This window comes from Uloborus diversus, chromosome 4 (genome assembly GCF_026930045.1).
Source record: "Uloborus diversus isolate 005 chromosome 4, Udiv.v.3.1, whole genome shotgun sequence".
NCBI lineage: Eukaryota > Metazoa > Arthropoda > Arachnida > Araneae > Uloboridae > Uloborus > Uloborus diversus.
Window position 1 is genome coordinate 6168713 of NC_072734.1, and position 22634 is coordinate 6191346.

At 34.9% G+C, this 22634-nt stretch overlaps 1 protein-coding gene across 1 annotated transcript in view; it reads right to left on the reverse strand.

The window, feature by feature from the left end:
• The window catches only part of LOC129219778 (forkhead box protein O-like), a 210970-nt gene extending 195191 nt beyond the window's left edge, over positions 1-15779 (reverse strand). The window contains exon 1 of the mRNA XM_054854076.1: positions 15459-15779. Coding sequence (XP_054710051.1) covers positions 15459-15779 — 321 coding nt within the window. The remainder of the gene's footprint in view (positions 1-15458) is intronic.
• Positions 15780-22634: the final 6855 nt, after the last annotated feature.

A 22634-nucleotide genomic window follows, 5' to 3' on the forward strand; every position in this document is an offset into this window, starting at 1 on the left:
CGTCCATCTTATGATAGTTTTGTTCTTAAAATTGGAATAGAAAAAGAACCACATCGAAGTTTCGAAAAATCGCTTCGAGGTGCACACCCCCATGTCACAAATTAACTTTGTGCCAAATTTCATGAAAATCGGCAGAACGGTCTAGGCGCTATGCGCGTCCCACAGAGATCCAGATACCCTCCCAACATCCAGACAGAGAGACTTTCAGCTTTATTATTAGTAAAGAAGTGTAAATGTTTTAAGTTTTTTCTTCATCTCCACATTAACAAAACGTGTCAGGTATTCCAAAATAATACAAGACTTTATTGCAAACCGAGAAACAAAGAACTGTCTCTAATTAATTTTGAAGAAACAAGCTACGATGCAGTCAACAACACGTTAGCTAAAACTATTTCGGTTTACTTGCATTCACAACGTTTCTAAAACAAACGCTGCTTTCTGATTTGTAAGTCATGGCTACACATCCGGAAGTTTGACGTTTTGTGTTGTTGTGGCACTATTCTCCTAAGTGTACTATGTTGAAACTTAAGGCTTCAAAATCAGAAAGATCACTAATCAATGCTATCGAAATACTACAGTACAGTCTCGAAAATACGAGTTAATTGGGGGTCATGTCACCTCGGATTACTGAAAATTCTTCCAGATTGAAAATTGACACTACAGTCGGATCCCGCTACAAAGCGATCCGACTTACCGGAAATGGCTATAACGCGAGTTTTTCATGAGTAATGAATTTTTTATTGCGGACACAAATTCCTCGCCTGCAACATGATTTTTTTTTAAAAAATTAGCAGCCGAGCGTTAGAATGGGCTTCGTTGACACTAAATTTTGGTTTTGTGAATGGACTTTCATCTCTTTAGCATCACTGAAAGCGGAAGTTCACACACTGCATTGGTCTAAACAACGCTTTGCTTTAGTTTATACAAATAACCGCTCCGATTCTTAACGATTGAACAATTAAAAAGTGCTTCGAAGGTAGCACGACAATTAGGTATCAGTGAATCTTCGATACGTTCCATTAAAATTCAAGAAAAAGGAAATCCGTAAAAGTTCAGAACTTAGCTTTAATACTGAAACTGGCGGAGTAGTGTCTGAGGAGCAAAATACAAGCATCATGAAAATGGAAGCTGCTCTTTCCTTGTGGCTAAAAGAAGTCAGAAAGAGGGGTGTTTCCACATTTCATAAACCATCATCTTCATCATTTTAAACTAATATCATTATTATCACTATCATCATTATAACTAAGTTTACAATATCTACTGTTCAGTGCTGTTATAATGCAGTTATGTACTTAATGTAAGTGCCGTACTGTTTTAACCGTGTCTCTCATTGATTAGTGATTTTGTGCATGATAACAGTAATTTATGTTAAATAGCAACGCTTTTTCTAGAATACAGTAAAAAGTCAGTTCTTTATAAAAGATACGGTAATATGTAGTTCAGAAATGGTTTGAAACAATTTCAGGGGTGTTAACACATGTCTGAAATAATTGGGTAAGCTTATAAAAAATTTCTAATGATATTTTATTCCACAACGCGAAATTTCGACTTGCGCGAGGAGTCTTGGAACGCATCCCTCGCGTAAGTCGGGACTCGACTGTATTCGGACGACATAGAAGGACACGTTTTACTTCCTTGTGCAAAGAAAAAAAGAAATATTTTCTACACGCAAAATTTATTACTCAAATTTCAACATAAATTTACGCTTTAATTGCGTCTAAACGAATTATGATTTTAGTTTCTCACGATATATCAGTGCTTATTTGTGCGAGCAGTTTTAAGCAACCAAAACATGCATTTTGACTGGGCCCATACCATTTCTACGAGTTTTCTGTGTCTATTAGAGTGCGTCTCTACTACGCGATGTATCTTGTAAAAACGGTTAGTTGTGAAAATTTTCCTTTTTGTAACTCATGTTGCGTCGAGTTGTACACCTACTTTTTTATTGCAATCAGATACGCCAAAAGTGATGTTCACACGTTCTTTGTCGAAAACCAATGTCAATTTTTCGTATCAAGTTATTATCTCCAAGGCATCTTTGAAAACATATCTTATAGTCGTAATACATATATCTCTTTGTCAAATATTTCGTGTCTCTTTGGGAGTTGTTGAAACAAACTTCTCAATGTCTTTCCCTTATTTCCTGTTGGAAATTAGTTTTACAGAAGTAACATTTCTATTTTCAGATTTTATTGAAAAATGTTTTTTTGAGCGACTAAAAGAATAAATTTAAACTATGAATGAAGCACCTCGGACTAATCGGATCCTCGAACTTTCGAGACTCGGATTTTTGAGACTCTACTGTATATGAGGCCCCTAGTTTCAAAACCGGACACTTGTAGAAAACCAAATTTTACAGGAGACGTAAAAGTCCGGTTTTGAAACTGAGGCAGACCTTCCCGCCCCATTTCAAGGGGGAAAGAAGCGGTTTTTGAACCTAATATTGAGCAGGCAAAGCCTTATGATTCTCTACAAGATTAACAAAAAAAAAAAGAAAATCGAATTTTTTGCAAGTATCCGGTTTTGAAACTAGGGGCCTCATATGATATTCTAAAACATGTGTGAAAGCATTAAAAAAAGAAGAAAAAATCCAAGGAGGGAAGTTAAAATATGAGATGAGAATTTAAGTCGAACATTTAAAACTACACGCTAGAAACCAGAGGTGTCGACCTGGGGAGGGGGGGGGGCATGGCGTAGACTGTACCATTGAAATTTTTAGGGGAATGTTTTCGTTTTTTTGGGGGGGGGTTCTTGCTTTTTGGGAGTCTTCGCAATATTTGGGGGGGGGGGGCGCGCCCAGGCACCCCTGAATATACCGCTTACAAGCAATAGTACTTACAGGATTGATAACTTACTGAAATTCTTGGTAATTCTGAAGCATTTCAAAAACATTACTTAGATCATTATAATTAGCAACTATTACATATTCAGATTTTAAACGAGGTAATTGCAAAAACATTTAAAACATTCAAATCCTTCTTTAAAATCATCAAGTTCAGAGTATAGCAATCAAAAACGAAGATACTCAAAAAAGATCAAAGTGGAAGACGATATTATCCCGTCCCTTTTCATCTAACAACGTAAAAGAATAGACACGGATATCTTCAGGGTTGCCGGACGTCCCGGATTTAAAGGGACAGTCCCGTATTTTGAAAAATTGTCCCGCGTACCGGGGAACTTCGATACGGGACGGCTAAAGTCCGGTATTCTAGTTGGTAACAATATTATTTTTACAGAACGCGACATTATTTTAAGGGAAAAAAAAAACAAAAAATGTGAAATAATGATCAATAAGAAAATCATGTGACATCAAAAAAAAAAAGTTTTAATTTTGTTTGTATGTGGTTTTTTTTTTTTTTTTTTTTTTTTTTTTTTTTTGCGTCGGACTATTAGGAGCCGAATGGTTGACTAATATTGGAAATATAACTCTGCGCATGCGTCGTCATTCGCAATGAAAAGTATTTTTATACCTTGATAGGCGACAGCTTTTGAGGTTTAATGCTTTGTTGCGATTGAATATACAGCGACGTCTCAAAAATAAGTCCACCTCCTCCTCTTCACTTCTAGAAGTCTGTCCCGTATTTATTGTTCCTAAATCTGGCAACCCTGGTTTCAATATGTATGCATAAAAAAGATGGACTAGTTGATAACGGTATTTTACAGAACGAGAAATTATTTTAAGGGGAAAAAAGTGAAGTAAAACAAAAAATTTGAAATAATGAGCAATAAGAAAATTATGTGTGGCTGCAAACACAAAAATTATTTTCCTTTTGATTTGGTTTGTATGTTTCTGTGGCGGCAAACCATGAGTAACCGAATGGTTGCTCCTTCTTTGCTCATTGACTAATGTTGGAAATATATCTCTACATTTGCGTCGTCAATCGCAATGAAATCGATTTTTATACTTTGATAGGCGACATTTTGTGAGGTTTAATGGCTTTGTTGCGAGTTGCGATTGGATTTTTAAGATTTATCATGAATAGACTTCTCAAAAATACCCCGCCTCCCCCCCCCCCCTTTTTCACTCCTAGAAACCTGTCCCGTTTACTGTTCTTAATTCTGGTAACCCTGGATATCTTTCACCCACATTTCGAGATTTCCACTTTTAAACACAGCAGCAATTTACATACACTTATAATACAAATCACATTCGTCCTAAAAGAATTCAAAACACAGGATAATGATAAATGTTTCTTATCCTAACACATTCAATGTCCCAGTTTTCTTCCGAGACTCAATTTCATCAACTCGAGGAAGGAGAAAAGTCATCGTTAAACGCCCGAGCAATTCGCAGCGTTTTAGAATGGCAGTGAAATAATATCCGAGTGCAATTTGAGGATTCGGTAAGCTATAATTGAGGCACGTTAGTGAGGGATGATCGAGGAAAAATTTCAACCTCCCAGTCATCGTGCGGCAAGTCATGCATCCGCCCACACTGACGTGCGCAAACTATAAATTGGAAGGAATAAAAAGATGTTAGGAATACAGTCGACTCCCGCTACAACGCGATCCGACTTACGCGAAATGGCTATAACGCGATTTTTCCCCCGGTAAAGAATTTTATTCCTAACGCGAATTCTTCACCCGCAAAATGAAAATTTTTCCGAAGGGAATCGTGTTTTTTTCGTGAATTGGACCTTCATCCCTTTGGCATCGCTGAGGGCGGAAGTTCCCCCAACCGTACTAGTCTAAACATCGCTTATACAAATAACTACTCCTCATTTTCCATTTATTTTTTTCATTCTATATGGGAAAGTTTATGAAATATAATGACACCTATGAGCGCTGTTTCATTTAAAGTTTGTGAAGATGGAAGGAAAAAGAGTAAGTTTCAATAACTATAGTGCATTTGTTTTTCTTACTACATAATGTACGTAGTGGTTTATTTTACGTCTTCCATTCCCATTGATCATTGATTTTTTGCATCGCAGCAGTTTTTTATGTTAAGTAAAACGTTTTTTTTAAAATACAGTAAATAAAAATTCAATTTTTTGTTTAAGAAACAGTACTGTATAGTTAAGAAATGGTTTTTAACAGTTTGAGGTGGTGTTTACAAGTGTCTTTAATCGCATGGGTATGTCTATAAAAGTTTTTACACATACCCTTTTCCACAACGCGAAATTTCAACTTACGAGAAGGGTCTTGGAACGCATCCCTCGCATAAGTCGGGACTCGACTGTAGATCTTTTGTAAAGAAACTTTTAACCCTCTAATTGGTTAATCTGTGATTTGCAAGGGCAGTTTTAATGTGGCAAAATTTGCTCATCTGGCAATTTTCAAGGTGTATATTTAAAACCTTATACAACTATTTCATCGTTTAAATGCCAGTAATGAACTTACTGAAGAATTTTGATCAACAGCTCGACATTTTGCAAGCCTCATATCAACCATCATAATTAAGGAATGAGACTTGACAGAGAGTGTGTCAGCGGTGTAATTGTGGGGAAAAGGTGGGGACGCTTAAGGGTGTTAATATAAGAATTATTGAAAATTTTGAGACTTTGAATGAAGAAGCAGGGGGCTTTCAATAGCATATTCCCTCAACCACATCACTGCAGTAGTTGTTCAAAAAAAGAATAAAAATTGCATATATAATAATGCCCAATGTTACTCTATATTGCATGTACTGGAGCTTAAACATTCTATTTTAGTTCATAGTTAAATTTTTGGTCTTTTGACCATAATTAATGAATCCTCCACGGCTGATGAGCTCTGGATTCATACTTTATCTTTTCCTATTTAATGCTATTTGCAATTTTTTTATCATCATTATTTTTATATAATTGTTTAATATTTGAAATTTTGTTTGCTTATTATATATATATATATATATATATATATATATATATATATATATATATATATATATATATATATATATATATATATATATATATATATATATATATATATATATATATATATATATATATATATAATTTTTTTCCCCAAGGATTGCGAGTCTTGAAAAGATAGGTTGGTTGGTGGACTTTTTCAGTTTTCGAGCAAAGTGCTTGCAAAGTTCAAACTATAGTTAGATTTTCATTAAAGAGTTTTTATAAATCACTCTGTATAGCAGCATCTCCCATCAGGGTTACTAAAACCATTTCTTATCCCAAAAGCAGAGGAAAGTTTCTTGTACCAATTGCACTAGTAATGTTGAAAATTTTAATCTTGGAACTTCCATCCGTTTTCTTCTAGCTGCTTCAATTTCAAATTTCAGGCCAAAGAAAAAAAAATGTGAATCCAGTTGAAGTTAAACTTAAGCCCTCTTACTTAAAGTCAGCTTCTTACGACGAAAGCTTATGAATCAGCAGTCATTGTGAGATTTCAGTTCTTTATCACTTAGCAATGTTAAGAACATCCTAAGAATTAATGATAACAGAATGATATCGATGGCTTATGGACCGTAGTAATGAAAATTCAAATGAATTGCTACTATGAACATCCTATTATTATTACACCTTCTTTTGTTTTCATTCTATTTTTATTTAGCCGAAAAAAAAATCGTTTCACATTTACAATGTCTAATTTTCCAAAACAATTATCACTGCGCTTAATTTTTTAACTTGAAATTATACATATCCATATCCCGAATCAGTATTTTTTTTAATTAGAAATTTATCTAATTAAAATGGTAAGCAAGAAAATAAATTGAAGATAATATTGACACTCAAATATTATGAACAAGCGCGTTTCAAACATCGAAAGTACGCCTCAAAAATGTAGTCAAGCGTATTTTTACGTTTTCTATTCGTGAAAAAAAAAAAAAAAAGCTATGTTTTTAAAATAAAATATTACATTTCAATGCTTGTTTTTTTTTTTTTTTTTTTTTTTTTTAACTACAACAGTCTAAATGTTAAAAATCAAAACATTGCAAATATCTTCTTTGCCTAGAAAGTTTATCATGCATTTAATTGTTCACTATAACGATCTTAACTGTTTTCGTTTATTTCACTTCTCTTTAAGGAGTATTTTAACGCCTTGAAAATATTCTATTGCCCAGACAAAATTTTATGCAATTAATTGTTCACTATTTTCATCTCAATGGTTTTCGTATGTTTCACTTCAATGCAATATGTCTAGGAGTACTTTCACACCTTGAAAACTATTATATTGCCCAGAAAGTTTTCCCATGCTATTAATTGCTCACTACGAGCTTAACTGTTTTTGTATGTTTTACTTCTCTGAAATACGTCAAGGAGTATTTCCATGCCTTGAAAAATATTCTATCAGCACTTCTGTTGACACCCAACTTCTGACCCCAGTTTCCAACCTTGGTTAATATGCATTTAATCACGAACGAGAGATAATTTAAAAATAAATCCTTATCAATGACATTCGATGGAGGTCAATTCGTACATACAGATAAAGGAAACTCAGGTCATTGCTTTTTTTTTTTCAACTTGAATATTTCTAAATCGCTAACTGAATGGATCACCGATGGAAGTTATATTTTACTAGTGGTACCCGCACGGCTTTGCCCGTAATAGAAAAATTAAAAGGTCTTTTGGTTCGCCTGTATATTTACAAATAATGTATGGTGAATTTTCTCGCCAAGTGGCTTGTGCCCATGTTACGGTTCCACGCCATGATAATTTCGTAATTTACTCGTCCATCTTATGATAGTTTTGTTCTTAAAATTGGAATAGAAAAAGAACCACATCGAATTTTCGAAAAATCGCTTCGAGGTGCACACCCCCATGCTACACACTAACTTTGTGCCAAATTTCATGAAAATCGGCCGAACGGTTTAGGCGCTATGCGCGTCACAGAGATCCAGACATCCTACAGACATCCTCCGGACAGAGAGACTTTCAGCTTTATTATTAGTAAAGAAGATAAAGAAGAGCTAATGCCTAATCAATACTGAAAGCTTTAAAAAAACACAATGAAAGTATTTATGGGCATGGGCGCTGTTTTGTTTTTCATGTTTATTTAGGAGAATGTTTTTTTTTTTTTTTTTGAAATTATAACAATGAAAAAAAAATACTTCAATTTGAAAAAAAAAACTTTAAAAGCACTCATTTTCGCTTGGTTTTCATTTGAGATTTTCGTGAGTCTGTCGTAATCGCGAAAGTTTAAGCCTTGATAAATATTTGTTCGCGACGGAGACTTCAAGTTTCGGCTCTGTTCACATAAAATTCGCGAAACTCCCTGTTCGCGAAATACGTCTCCATTTTCGCAAAAATTAAGGCCGCGAAAATAAGCGCCTTTACAATAGTTAGTTGTTTGTTTTATCTTCTTAACTTTTCTTTGGAAGTGTAAACAGACTACACCAGGGATTCCCAAACTTTAGAGAATTGCGGCACCCATTGTTGAAGAATTAGAAATTGCACACGGCACCCTAGTCCATCTTTTCATGCATACATATTGAAACCGTGGACACTTCGAGGCACCCCTCGGCTCTCTCTACGGCATCCACTATACGAACCCTTGGACTATAACTATACCAAAAAGTACAGTTGCGCAGAACATTATAAATAGGCTTGCAAGATTTCTGAAATGTGCAACCGGGATACCAGATTACCCCCCCCCCCCCCCCACACACACACACACATCGCGAGTATTCAGAAGGGAACCAGGGGTGATAGTGGACTCAAGTAAAATGTCTGAAGACAGTATGAAGTTTTCAAAAACTATAAGGAAGCTTCAACTCCCCCCCCCCCCCCGAAAAAACGTTTTTAATATGCTAACACACACTGTTGAAAATAAACATTTTAAAAGTTTTTTTTTAAAATAATTTTTCAGTTCTAAAATGTGTAGTTATTCCAAAATTTTTGTTAACTTCGGATCACAAACACCCCTGAACAGAACACACCCCTGACTGATTTTTAGCGTGTTTTAGAGGGTAGTTCATTCTCAATGCTATGATGCTATGAATAAATAACAATTATGAGCCTAAACCATGGGTAAAAATGAATGACACTAGCAGATAAATTTGAACATTTTATTCTTACACTAGTGTCACCCGCACGGCTTTGCCCGTAATAGAAAAATGAAAAGGTCTTTTGGTTCGCCTGTATATTTACAAATAATGTATGGTGAATTTTCTCGCCAATTGGCTTGTACCGACGTTACAGTTCCACGTTATGATAATTTCGTATCTCGCCAATTGGCTTGTGCCCATGTTACGGTTCCACGTTATGATAATTTCGTAATTTATGATAGTTTTTTTCTTAAAATTGGAATAGAAAAAGAACCACATCGAATTTTCGAAAAATCGCTTCGAGGTGCACACCCCCATGCTACAAACTAACTTTGTGCCAAATTTCATGAAAATCGGCCGAACGGTCTAGGCGCTATGCGCGTCATAGACATCCAAACATCCTACAGACATCCAGACATCCTCCGGACAGAGAGACTTTCAGCTTTATTATTAGTAAAGAAGATTAATATTTGTTAGTTTCTTTCGTAAGAAGAAATGCCTTAAATGAGGAGTAAGAACTTGAACAATATTCACATGTATTTTTCATTCGTTAGGCCTTTTTTTAGAAACTATTTTTGGTTTTAATGTTATTAAAATCCTCACAAGCTGATACGATATTAATTTTCAAGTTTACGCTTCAAATGACAAAGTAAGTATCCAAAATAATCCTTCACGGTTAATTATTTTTAGACTTTTTTGGTCTTCTATTCAAATTTATGTTTTTCCGGGACCTGAAGTAAACCGGCCGGGACACCGGGATTTTGCCTGAAATCCAAGACTGTCCCGGTCAAATCGGGACGTCTGGCAAGCCTAATTATAAAGAGTATTTGTTCAGAAACTTTTTCGGGACATTTTAATTATCCTAGAACAGTGAAGCCCAACGTACGGCGCACGGGCCGCGATTCACACCCATGTGACCCCTAGTTTTGCTTAAAATGTATAAATTGAAACCCGTGATTTGACAGATTGTCACAAGCTTGGAGCCAAACATTCAGAAATTGGTTTCTGGAAAACAAATACAATTTATACATATTAAGATGGTTGTATGTGTGTGTTTGTATGTTTTCTTTATCTTCTTTTTATTTTACTAATAATAAAGCTGAAAGTCTGTCTGTCCGGAGGATGTCTGGATGTCTGTAGGATGTCTGTGACGCGCATAGCGCCTAAACCGTTCGGCCGATTTTCATGAAATTTGGCACAAAGTTAGTATGTAGCATGGGGGTGTGCACCTCGAAGCGATTCTTCGAAAATTCGATGTGGTTCTTTTTCTATTCCAATTTTAAGAAAAAAAATATCATAAGATGGACGAGTAAATTACGAAATTATCATAACGTGGAACCGTAACATGGGCACAAGCCAATTGGCGAGATACGAAATTATCATAACGTGGAACCGTAAGATGGGTACAAGCCAACTGGCGAGAAAATTCACCATACATTATTTGTAAATATACAGGCGAACCAAAAGACCTTTTGATTTTTCTATTACGGGCAAAGCCGTGCGGGTATCACTAGTTTTTAATAAAAATCCAGTTACTTCGGATCTGGACCAAATTTGTATGGTCTTTTGGTGCTTAAAAATTCCCATAGAGAGTGGCCACACCCCCCCCCCTCCCCCTCAGTAAGGAAAAAATTCAAAGAGGTGTAAAACTTAATTTTGAGTCAAAAAAAAAATAAAAAAGTCTCGTGCGTAACGTTAAGTTTTTTATTTTTTCCAGCTAACCAAAGCTTTTAAAAAATAATGCTGTTGGGGAATAATACATGCTTTAATATACTATCAAAGCATCCAGACTTAGATAAAATGAAAAGATTTCTGCAAACACAAATCCTATCTGCAAATAATTATTTTGCCTAATTCACCCTTGTGAATAAAGAATTAAATTTATATTCAAATATGAAAAAGACAAAAAAAAGTGCTTTAAATCATTTTTTTTTTTACAATAACATATAGTTAGTTCTTATTTTTCACCAACTGTAGAAAACTGCCAAAACCATTAATTTTTTCACACATGTGCTTTAAAAGGCTTTTGGTGAAAGGCTTTAACAGAAATAAACTGTTTTTTTTTTTTTAATTCTCTTTAAAAAAATATATTATTTTTTCATTAACGTTAGCAGTTTGAAAAAAATTTCTGCAGACCCAAAAATTTTCTGCAAACGCCGTTCGCGCGTTCGTCTATATAATGCAAGACTGAGCATAACAGTTAATCCCATATTTAATTAATGGTTACTTGAATAAAATAAAAAAACGCTCGGGACGTTTTTTCGAGAGTCGCCTTTCTACGGGTTGACGTGGATATTTTACACTGTATTTTTTTTTCTTTTATTTACGCCTAATTGTTGAACATCGTCAATAGACAGAGCTTTAATTTTTAGAACGTGCAACGCTGCTAGCTAATAAAACAACCATCAAGAAATGAACAACAAATCCTTGGTTTGTAATTTTCATTCCTTTTTCCAATTAACTATGTTCTTTGGAAAAAAAAAAATATTTTGAAATTTTATACGTGTTTTAACTTGTGAGAATCATTTTAATATGAAGTGCGCCCCTCGTGAAAAAAAAGGTTGAGCATCACTGTCCTAGAAAATTTAATTCGATTACTATTTTCGAAAAAACAACAAAATCTGAATTAATCCGACTGATCCTACAGTCTGCCGCGTTGGGATAATTAGGTTCGGCGACAGGTTTCTTGCGCCCAAGGCAGCAAGTTGCTTGATTAGGATTAGGACTTCAATTCCTAGCTTCTCAGATACGCATTCGTTTCTTCTCCTCCTGTTACCGACCCTTGGTACAATCATTATTATTCACTTATTTCTTTAAAAAAGTGTCGACAGAGCTTTGGGATAATAGCTTTTGACTACTGAAGTTTATCGTTTTTTTTTTTTTTTTTTTTTTTAAGTACTATTGCTATCGGTAGTAATATCGAACTACAGCTGTAAAGAATTTAAAATTTGCACTTTTCAAATTCATTTTTAACGACTTATTTCCATTCCACAACATAATTATATATAATTCTTCTATGCTGATAAACACAAGTCGCAAACATAACCAAATGCAAAACGAACTAATTTTACGCGAAAAAATCAGTTAAATACCGAATGTTCTGTCTTGAATAAACAAAAAAACAAATAATAATAATAATAATAATAATAAATAAGTAAAATAAAACACAGCTGTTTAAGTATAACATTTTAAAATACGTTTTTTTGGCTTTAAACTTCCCTTAGAATCATGACAAAAATACTTCTAAAATCATCTTTTAATTTTAGGAAGGTTTATGGTCAAACAATAACTCGGCAACATGGGGCTTCAACTGAAAAAATAACAAATAATTTACCATCAAATGTCTCAAAAACGTTGATAAAAATTGTAAAAATGTCTTGCTATTCAAGAAGTAATAAAATTTGATTTGTCATAGAATTAAAGGAAGTAGGCAATTTCAAGCACACTAAACTAAAAAAAAAGTCCATCATTTGCAAATGCCGAAAAAAGGAAAAAATATATATTTTTTTTATTTCTCATCATATTGGTGCATTTATAAGTTTAAAATCGATATAACAGCATCATCAGTGAGTCTTTTCTTGGTTATTGGCAACTACTGAGTTTTAATTAGTTTTTATAGTATTTTAGAAGACTAAATTGGGTATGTCGCCAAACGGTAACACGATGCATTTAAAGGTTAAATAAAACTAATCGCGCATCTTGAAATCCTGTTTTTAAAAAATTCAATAAACGATCAATTAATTAATTGCATTTAAACTTTTGAAAGAATAACGCCGCAAGTTCACAACTGAAACAACTTAACAATTTACGTTGCAAAACATCGAACGAGTAACTCACCATTATCAGATGCATGAAGTATTTTTATTCTCTTGCGCTTAGTTAAAATTGAGCACGAAACTACATACATTTTTACAAACGTACAAAAATTGACATGGGATTAAAACCCTTTTAAACAACACTTCCCTTTTGCTGAATGCACCCCCTTCTCTTTCTTTAGAGATCATCAACTTCCCTTTTTGTCCTGTTCCCCACTAACTCTCTCTCCCTTTACCCGAGAGACCAGAATAATTTATTTAAAAAAAAAAACTTTTTGAACTGCAGTTTTTTTATTTGCTCAACAGCGGTACTTCCAAAACTATAAATAAGTAAGAGCATGTTTACGATCGAAACACTATTTGAATGTTCAGGCAAGCAATATTATTACGAAAAAGTAAATAAATTAAAATAAACCACGATATTACAAAAAAATTTAAAAACAGTCCAGTTACAAAAAAAAAAAAAATGCTAGACGTAACACGAGTTAAAATATGAGCACCCAACAGTGTTGCCAGAACCTTTTAAGTTTATACAATGGATTCTACATCCCAAAATTATGACATTACCGAAAAAATATTGCACAAAACTTTTTCACTTTTTTTTTTATCATAAAACTTTTTGAATCGGACAGGCAAAATGGGGATGTTTCCTTCAGTCAAAAGTAGTACTTTTAGTCACCGAAATTGATAGAATAAGCAAAAAAAAAAAAAAAAAAAAAAAAACATGGACCTTCTTTCATTTTCCCAAACAGTTATTTTTTAATTAATTTTTTAAAATGTTCGATTTTTCAAACAAGGCGAGGTCCAGATGACGTCACAAATGCTGCTTTTTGGCGCATCTTTGTACCCCGCGTTTCCACGTTATGATAATCAAAAAGCGAATTAAAATTGCGCTCTAAGCTTGCTATCAACCATATCGTTGCCAATATACGTGAGTAAAGGTGGGAATTAAATATTTTACACTGTGAATGGCAACACAGAATGGCATTTCATCATTTGTGATGTCATCAGCAAGAAATGTAAACAATGAAAGATCACCGATTTGAGCAATTTTTTAAAAATATTAAACTTAAACAAATTATTTAAAAAATGGTTAGATCCTATGTTTTTAAGCATGTTCTTTCAGAAAAAAAAAATACTTTTAAAATATTGGAAACGACCTTATTCTGAGAACGGGTCGATTTTTCGCGGATCATCCGTTGAGAATATCATCTGCCGACACTTGACTTGCCCTGATAATACAGCTTTCCTCAAAGCGCACAAATACAACTTTCCTATTTCATAACAAAGAACCACATGACAATCGAAAGAAAAAAAAAAAAAGAAAGATGACCGAACTACCACTCCCCCCCCTCCCGAAAGTACTGAAAAATCATCAAACCGAAGTCCCATTGGAGGTTTCAGGTTAGTAGCATTTTTCCAGAGGTTTAACAAAATAACGAAAGGTTAAATGACTCTTGGCAAAAATCTCTCTCTCAAAATAAATAAATAAATAAATAAACATCAATAGCTGTGCCAAATAATTAAAATATTTACAAACAATATCTTATCACTTTTTGAACAAGGCAATTTTTTTTATACTTCTAAATATTCCCGGTTAACGATGTCGGTTTGTTGAATCAACGGTTGAAGGTACCAATAAAGTTTAAAAGTCTCCGTCAAAGCAGTAATAAATGTAGTTAGGAAAATACATGGGGGAGGGGGGGGCTCCAGCGTTAGACATCATGATTGGTATAACGAATTTTGGTTTGGTCAACAAAGGACAATTTAGATTACCTAGCAGACTTTAATTTGAAAAGTACATATTCATTTTTTTAAAAGATGGTTTGGAACCAATTTACTTAAATTTGCATGGTTTTGTCAACAATTTGAGTTTTTCGGAGAAAGGCGTTCCCCCCGACGTCAAACTAGCACTTTAGTCCAAGAGGATAGTAAAAAGTTTAACTCCACTTTTAAACTTATCGCTAGAAAGGAGTCACAGCTCGATACAGAAACGAGAGTTTAATGTCATTATAATTAATACTAACTAGTTCTTCTAATTAATACTAACTAGTCTAACACGTTCAAAACAGAAGTGCCCATTCCCACCAAGAACGATGGCGCACGCACACCTCAGATGCTGCTGAGCGCTCTCCACGAACGAGACCCCCCCCCCCCCCCTGCATCCCTCAAAAAGAGAACAAGACCTCCTAAAAATGTCAATGACGCAATCTGCGCCATTGACCCCCCCCCCTCCCCCCATGTGGGTACACTTTTCTGAATTGCTCACTGAATTCAGGTATTGCTAGAGGTTTTTGTTTCTTCTTTAAAGATGTGAAAATATTCCTTGACATTTTTCTAGAGGAGTGAAATACAAGCAGTAAAGATCATAAGTGATTAATGTTTAAAACACTAAATTTTCAAGCATGCTTTGGAAGATGGGGAAGAAAAAGAAGTACTGTATTATATATATTTTTTAACCTTTAGAGACCAGAATGTTTTGAATTAATAAAAAATAAATAAACACACTTACATTTAAAAGTAAAATTTTTAAAATTAAAATTGCTTCCTCCTGATTTTTCACGACGGCTAAATTTATATTTAATACATACAGCGTGAAAAGACGCTTGACTAAATTTCGGAGGCATATTTTCTGTTTTCAGTGCGTAAACTATGCTTGTAGGGGCATTGAAAAATCCGACTGCATTAAAAATAAGTTTAATTCTTAAGCTTACCTTCCAACCAGCAGAGCTGTTGCTGTCCCCCTTATCCTTGAAGTAAGCAACATTCTGTACCATCCACTCGTAAATTTGTGCCAGAGTCAATCGCTTCTCCGGAGAACTCTGGATGGCCTGTGTGATGAGGTCCGCATAGGACATATTCCCCCAAGCATTCCTCCGCGAGGAGTTCTTCTTCGGAGCCTCGGGAAGGGGCAAGTGCCCCATCGGGCCCTTCTCGTCCGCCTCCACGTAGTTCTCGGGCCGCGGCAGGGGCCACGTGTTCGAACGGGCCCGAGTTTGAGGCTCGAAGCTTGGGTCTATGTCCAGTGGGTCCATGTTGGACAGTGCCGTGCGGTAATCCACTTTGACGATTGGGTGACAAACGACAAGGAGAAAAAAAAAAATCACTGGGATGACGTCGGTCTTTTAGCGATGAAGATCAACAACAGAATCCATGGTAATCCAAAAGCGATGAGCCAGTCAGATGAACTTGAATTAGTTAATTTTCACTCAGGAAAAAATGGTTTAACACCATCAGTCGATGAAATGCGAAACATGATCAAATCTGTAGTAAAATAGCCTGATTTGGAGCAGAAGAGGCTGTTAAGTATTTAACAATTATCTTAAGCTGCAGCGAGTTTCAACAATAATGTTCGATTTGCGTAATAAGTAAAATTCTGTAGCTGCTAGAGGCAATTTTCTTCAAGTTGTAAATAGCACATATAAGTACTTGAACTCGATAATTTCCTGTACAATTCAAACAACAACAATCGAATCTTTAAATGTATATCCGCGCAGCAGTAAAAATAGAATGATTTTTTTTTTCAAAGACCAGATAGTTGATGAAACACGAAGACGATAAAAAATAGTTATGAAGTATTGAACAGTGATAGTATTTAAATATAACAAATAACGATTTGATTTCACTTTGATTCTCTGCGAATTGAGCAAAAGAAACTTGCGAACGGACTAGAGGTAAGCGGTGTTTGTTTATTTACTTATTACGTAATCGAAGCACAGATGCGCAATTCATTGAGAGAAGAATGCGAAACACATGGCACAGCTCCACTACAATCGCAGGGGACACACATATAGTAAACACCCTTTAAAGAAAGGGGTAACCGCTACACACACACACTTACACTGAATCGCAGGCAGCTAGTTGCGTACGACGCACTTCAAGGTTATTCTCATTAAACATCCGAAGAACAAAACTTGCGTTTGCGGCAGATTGGGAAAACGATTTCCAACTTTCAGGACCCTCCCCAATCGGAAAGCATGCTTTTCCAGATCCTATCCATTCTTTGGAGTCGCCGTTTCGAATCCACAGGTGGTCAGAACCAATAACAAAACTTCGGACCGAAGAGCGCGTACAACTTCGCAGAGCGGTTTCAATGCTGTTACTGCTGGAGATCGGTTCGGTCCGCACTGCGCTTCCAGCTCCACGCATCCATTCTGGCACGTCACTATGACGTCATGTTGCCCCTGGCGACGGCTACAAGCTTTCTGCGAGTTTTGGCGGTCTTCTGCGTGTACGTTTTTGCGATAGCAACGACATCTGTTGATTGCTGTTACATTATTAATCCTTGGAGGTGCGAAATAAAAATTTGGGGAGAACTGATCCAGGGGTAGAAGTGACCGACTTGTCACATATAGGACATTTTCCACAAAAAATATAGGACAAATATAGGACACATTATATGAATAATTTCGCTATGAAAAACGAAATACATATCATATATTACTTAGTTATTCTTATAAATCATTTCGTTAAAAAAAAATTTCAAACAAAATTATAACTTACATCTGAAATGACTTTCCTGTAGTTGAAAGAAATATTTTTGAAAAAACAGTGTACTTTACAGACTAAATAACTAAACAAAATTTGAACAAAGATAAATTTTTATTTTTTCTTTCCCACTTATGATCCAAGTACTAATTCCACTGCTCTTTGATTTTATATCTAAACTGAACCCTTTACCACTTGTATTAAAAACAAACAGAGCTTGAGAAGGATCCTTCTGACGTTTTTCAGAGTTTTCTTTATGCTTAAATGTTTTAGCATGCAGTCTCAATTGCGAAAATCCACTATTGCTTATGGGCACTGAACAGTTGCAAAAATGGCAAAAAGCGGTAAAATCATCTTCGCCTTTAGTGCACTATGCACCAAAATTTGTACAAATTAATGTCCTCCTGATTCAATCACTCCACACGAAATTTTGTTGAGCGATGCAATTTTGCCATTATAATTCCACTTATTACCACAAACTATGTTTTAACATCATAAGGAACTAACATTCCACGATCCCAAAATTCCACAAAAAAAAAAAAAAAAAAAATTGCAAAAAGAAGATTAGAACATTCCGATCAGAAAATGCACTGAACACAAAATATACCAACGAAAACCATGATGGAAAACAAAACAAATGGCTGTTGCCCTCCCCCCCCCAAACGCAAAATTCTAAAACCAACTTCAGATTTAGTTCTCGAAACTCCACCTACTATAGAGTGACGTCACATTGCTGTAGCCAATGAGTGAAGATGCCTGTTGTAGGATTTAGTCAGTTGAGTTTTTTAATTTGAAATTCATTTGGGCATATATTTTCAACGAAAAATCCGATGTCAGAAAGTTTATTTACTGTTCCTTTTAAAAGATATATTGGGTAAAAAACGGGAATATAGGAAATATAGGACATTTTTTGAAAAATATAGGAAATAAAGGACGATTTTGATGCCTTTTTTGAAAATATAGGAAATATAGGATATATAGGACTACTTCGACCCCTGCTGATCACCTGCCTAGAAAAATCAGTAAAAGAAAATTAAATTCGCATCGAACATTTCGAGAATTGTTTTATGCATTTTTTTTTTCGTTTACTATGTTCCACCAATTCATTTATGGATAATGAATTTAATTATATTTTTTATGAGTACAAAACTTTTTCTAAATGCACACATTACTTTGAAGGGAGAAGGATTAACACGCATTGACTTCAAGTTACCACTTCAAAAAATTGAACTTGAGTGAATTTATTCTAACTTAAGTTTATATTGCACTGACTACACAACATTTAATTCTCATGCAATTTTTTTTTAACATAAACTAGAGGTAAACGAGCTGATGTGTGCATCACTTGACTTCCTTTTACTCCAACTGAATATCATTTTCCCATTATTGGCAATTTTAATGTGATTCAATAGTTTACTCTCTAAATATCACCAACAATGCCAAATCGAACCCAGATTTAAAAAAAAAAAAATTAATTTGAATTCTGAAATTTTGAGTTCAAATTATGTTTTTCGCAATCACAAACTGAGACAGGATCCTGCTCATTGGAGTTATTGTTTCTAGAAACAGCTCCTGCCCCCCCCCCCCAAGCCTGCCTCTCCTCCTGGGCGGTTTCGTGTGCATAGTTGTGTGTGGTAAGTGTGTAGGCTTGTGTGTGTGCGTAGACCTGTGTGTATGCACGTAGGCGTGTGTGTGCGTATGTGTGTGAGTAGGACATGGACGCCTCCGAGCAGGAGAAGCGGATAGCTCAGGACCGGAGCAGCCGCGCCGCGCTGCGCCGCCTGCAGAGGACGGTGGGCGGTGGTGCTGTAGAAACTTCTGGTCCAAGCTGAAAAAGGCACGGAACATCAAAAACGGTCATATGAGAACAATAAGCAATCGTGATATTGCTCAAAAAAATCGGCAAATTTGTCGCCAAGTTAGTGACAAAACTTGGCGACGAAAAGACTGGCGATATATCACCAAGTGTCCGCCAATTATAACACCACTTGTGTTTACATCGAAATTAACGATGCTTTTCCCAAAAAAAGGGGCAAAAGACCCCCTTAGAACCATCCGAATGCAACCAAAAGGGAAGGTGCACTAGACCCCTCTAGGAGTCTACGTACCAAATTTAAACTTTCTAGGACATACCATGTTTGAGTTATGCGAGATACATACACACATACGCACATACATACGTACATACAGACGTCACGAGAAAACTCGTTGTAATTAATTCGGGTATCGTCAAAATTGATATTTCGAGTGTCTGTACGTTCCTAGGCATATATCCACGTGTGGTCGAGTCGAAAAAAACCCCCAACATTCAGTCGGGGTTGAGCAAAATAGAAATTAACGCCGATTTTTCAGTGAAAACCTTTTTGCGAATACAATACTTCCTTTTTTGCAAAAAGAAGTAAAACTTGAAGGGAAAAAGTTCAAAACTCTTTCAAAAAGTGCATTTAACAGTTTATAAAAGTTAAAAGAAATAAAACACGTTTTTGAATAAAACCTTTCGTACTGGAGCTTTCTTTGAGAATCTTTAGATGAAAATACGTTTTTAGTGTGTTTACAAGTGTATTTCACGTAGGGGAATGTAGGGCAAAGTGAAATGATTAAGATAACTTGCCTGTTTCAAAATAAACAAATAGAAATGTCGTTTTGAAAATTACAGTGTACAAAGAACAATGCATTTATAATAAAACTTACTTTGAAACTTTTTTTTTTTGGCAGTATATTTGTACTTTTAGAAAGAAGTGAAAATTTGTCACTTTTTTTTTCATGGGGCAAGTTGAAAAATAAAATATATTTCTAGTGAAATATTTGCTATTTGAATTATTAAAAATAATTTTGATCAAATGAAAGAGTAAATAAAAGAATGAATAAAGAAAGTAATTGATAATGAAACAATAAACGGATAAATAAATAAATATATGAGAAAAAACAAACGAATATATATTGAATGAATAGGAAAATAAGTGAATGGTGTTATTTCCTTCAGTCAAAAGTACTATTTTTAGTCTCTAAAATTAAAAAAAAAAAATGAACCCGAAAAAACTTTTCCCAACAGTTTTAATTTATTTATTTTTTTAAATGTCCGATTTTAGAAACTAGGCGTGGTCTTCATGACGTCACAAGCGGTGTACTTTAGCACTCTACTCCATTGGCGCGCTGAATATTTATGCATTGTTAAAAAAAAAAAAAGGTTGCCGTTAAACAGTAGTATTAAAACAAATCCTGTTGAGAATTTTGAATGAACGCTTTTCTGAATCAAACGTGAAATTCATAACTATCCCTCGTTCCGCTATAACATTTTTATCTTTATTTAATGCCAAAATATTGCACTCTGCACTAATGGCATCAGTTAATGGCATATCATCACTTGTGATGTCATGAGCAGAAGCGTACAAAATAAAATTGAATCTGCACACCGATTAAAATATTTTTCAAAAAATATTAAACACGTTTATAATGTAAATATTTTTATAAATAAAAATTATTTTGTTGTTGATATTGACAAGATTTTTTTGAGCAATCACGATTGCTTATTGTTATTACTTGACTGTTTTTGGCATCCTATCATTTTATTTTCCCTCCGCCACCCTCCGCACCATCACCGTCGACGGGCTCCTCACGATGCTGCACCTCTAGCGATAGCCATCTCCAGGTTGCATCCATGTCCTACACACACGCGCATACATACACAACTACACACACATACACACGCATACACAAACACATACACACACGCATACATACAGACACCCACACATACACACACAAAAACATACACACACATACACACAACTACCCACACATTCATGCCTGCATACAGACACAAACACATACCCCCCCCCCCCACAGATACAAACACACATGCCTACACACACATACACATAACCCGTGCACACAAACACATCCCCCCACACACAAACACATACCTCCACACACAAACACACATGCCTACATACACACACTCGTGATTGCGAAAAACATAATTTAAATTCAAGATGTCAAAATTCAAATTAATTTTTTTTTTATTTCTTTTTAATTTCAAAGTTTTGATTTTTTTCCCTTCTTATTTTTTTTTTACCTCCACAACGAAAAACCCTGTAAAACGCATTTTTCCTTGGGCTTAGGTTTGTCGCAGGCAAGACATTTGTTTATTCAATTTAAAGCTCTTTATTGATCAAAAAAAAGAAAGAGCAGTGAAATATGTGGTTTTATTTTTATTTTGCTATACATGATTATTGAGATGTATGGACTAACTGGGACCAAAAGCAATCCGGGTAATATGGGTAAGAAGTAAAACACATTCGTAAAGAAACAGGGCCATTCCACGGAAAACGGTAATTTTGTCCCGCACGTGACGCCTCATACATGTCATAAAAAAATAATAATTTAAAAGGATGATGAACAAAATTTTGTTGCTTAAGAAATCACAAACGATGTGTGACTTCTTGAACAAAAAATTTCTTCAAAAATTATTTCTTTTTTATGAAATATAAGAACCGTTACGTGCGGAACAAAATGACCATTTTCAATGGAATGGGCATATACATATTTTTTTTTTCAATAGTTTAAATAATTATTTCTAAACTAATGAGATATGTTTCCTTTACGAGGAACCATAGCTTTCAAAATCTACAATTTGTTTCGTCATTGCTGTATCAATAGAGCAAAAATATTAGCTTATTCGTAAGCAAGTTACCAGAGGTTGACTTTGGATGTCCTGCACGTGACGCATGTAAATAAATTTTATTTTACATGCGTTTATTATTTTGTTCAACAAAAATATAATTGTGTCAGGAGTATCTTTGTATAAAATGTAAAGATTAAAAAAATTGCTTACCCCTGTTTCATTAAAATATTAAGAGATATGACGAAATGTTAATGAAATTTAAGCGTATTTTTGTCCCGCGCGTGACGGTGGAATGGCCCAGCAGACTTGTCTTTTATTACAGCAGAAAAAAAAAAACGAAGCTTTGTAACTAAATTACAGAGTACCGTTTCTCGCAAACACTTTATCATTTACTAGTGATACCCGCACGGCTTTGCCCGTAATAGAAAAATTAAAAGGTCTTTTGGTTCGCCTGTATATTTACAAATAATGTATGGTGAACTTTATCGCCAATTGGCTTGTACCCATGTTACGGTTCCACGTTATGATAATTTCGTATCTCGCCAATTGGCTTGTGCCCATGTTACGGTTCCACGTTATGATAATTTCGTAATTTACTCGTTCATCTTATGATAATTTTTTTCTTAAAATTGGAATAGAAAAAGAACCACATCGAATTTTCGAAAAATCGCTTCGAGGTGCACACCCCCATGCTACAAACTAATTTTGTGCCAAATTTCATGAAAATCGGCTGAACGGTCTAGGCGCTATGCGCGTCACAGAGATCCTGACAGACAGA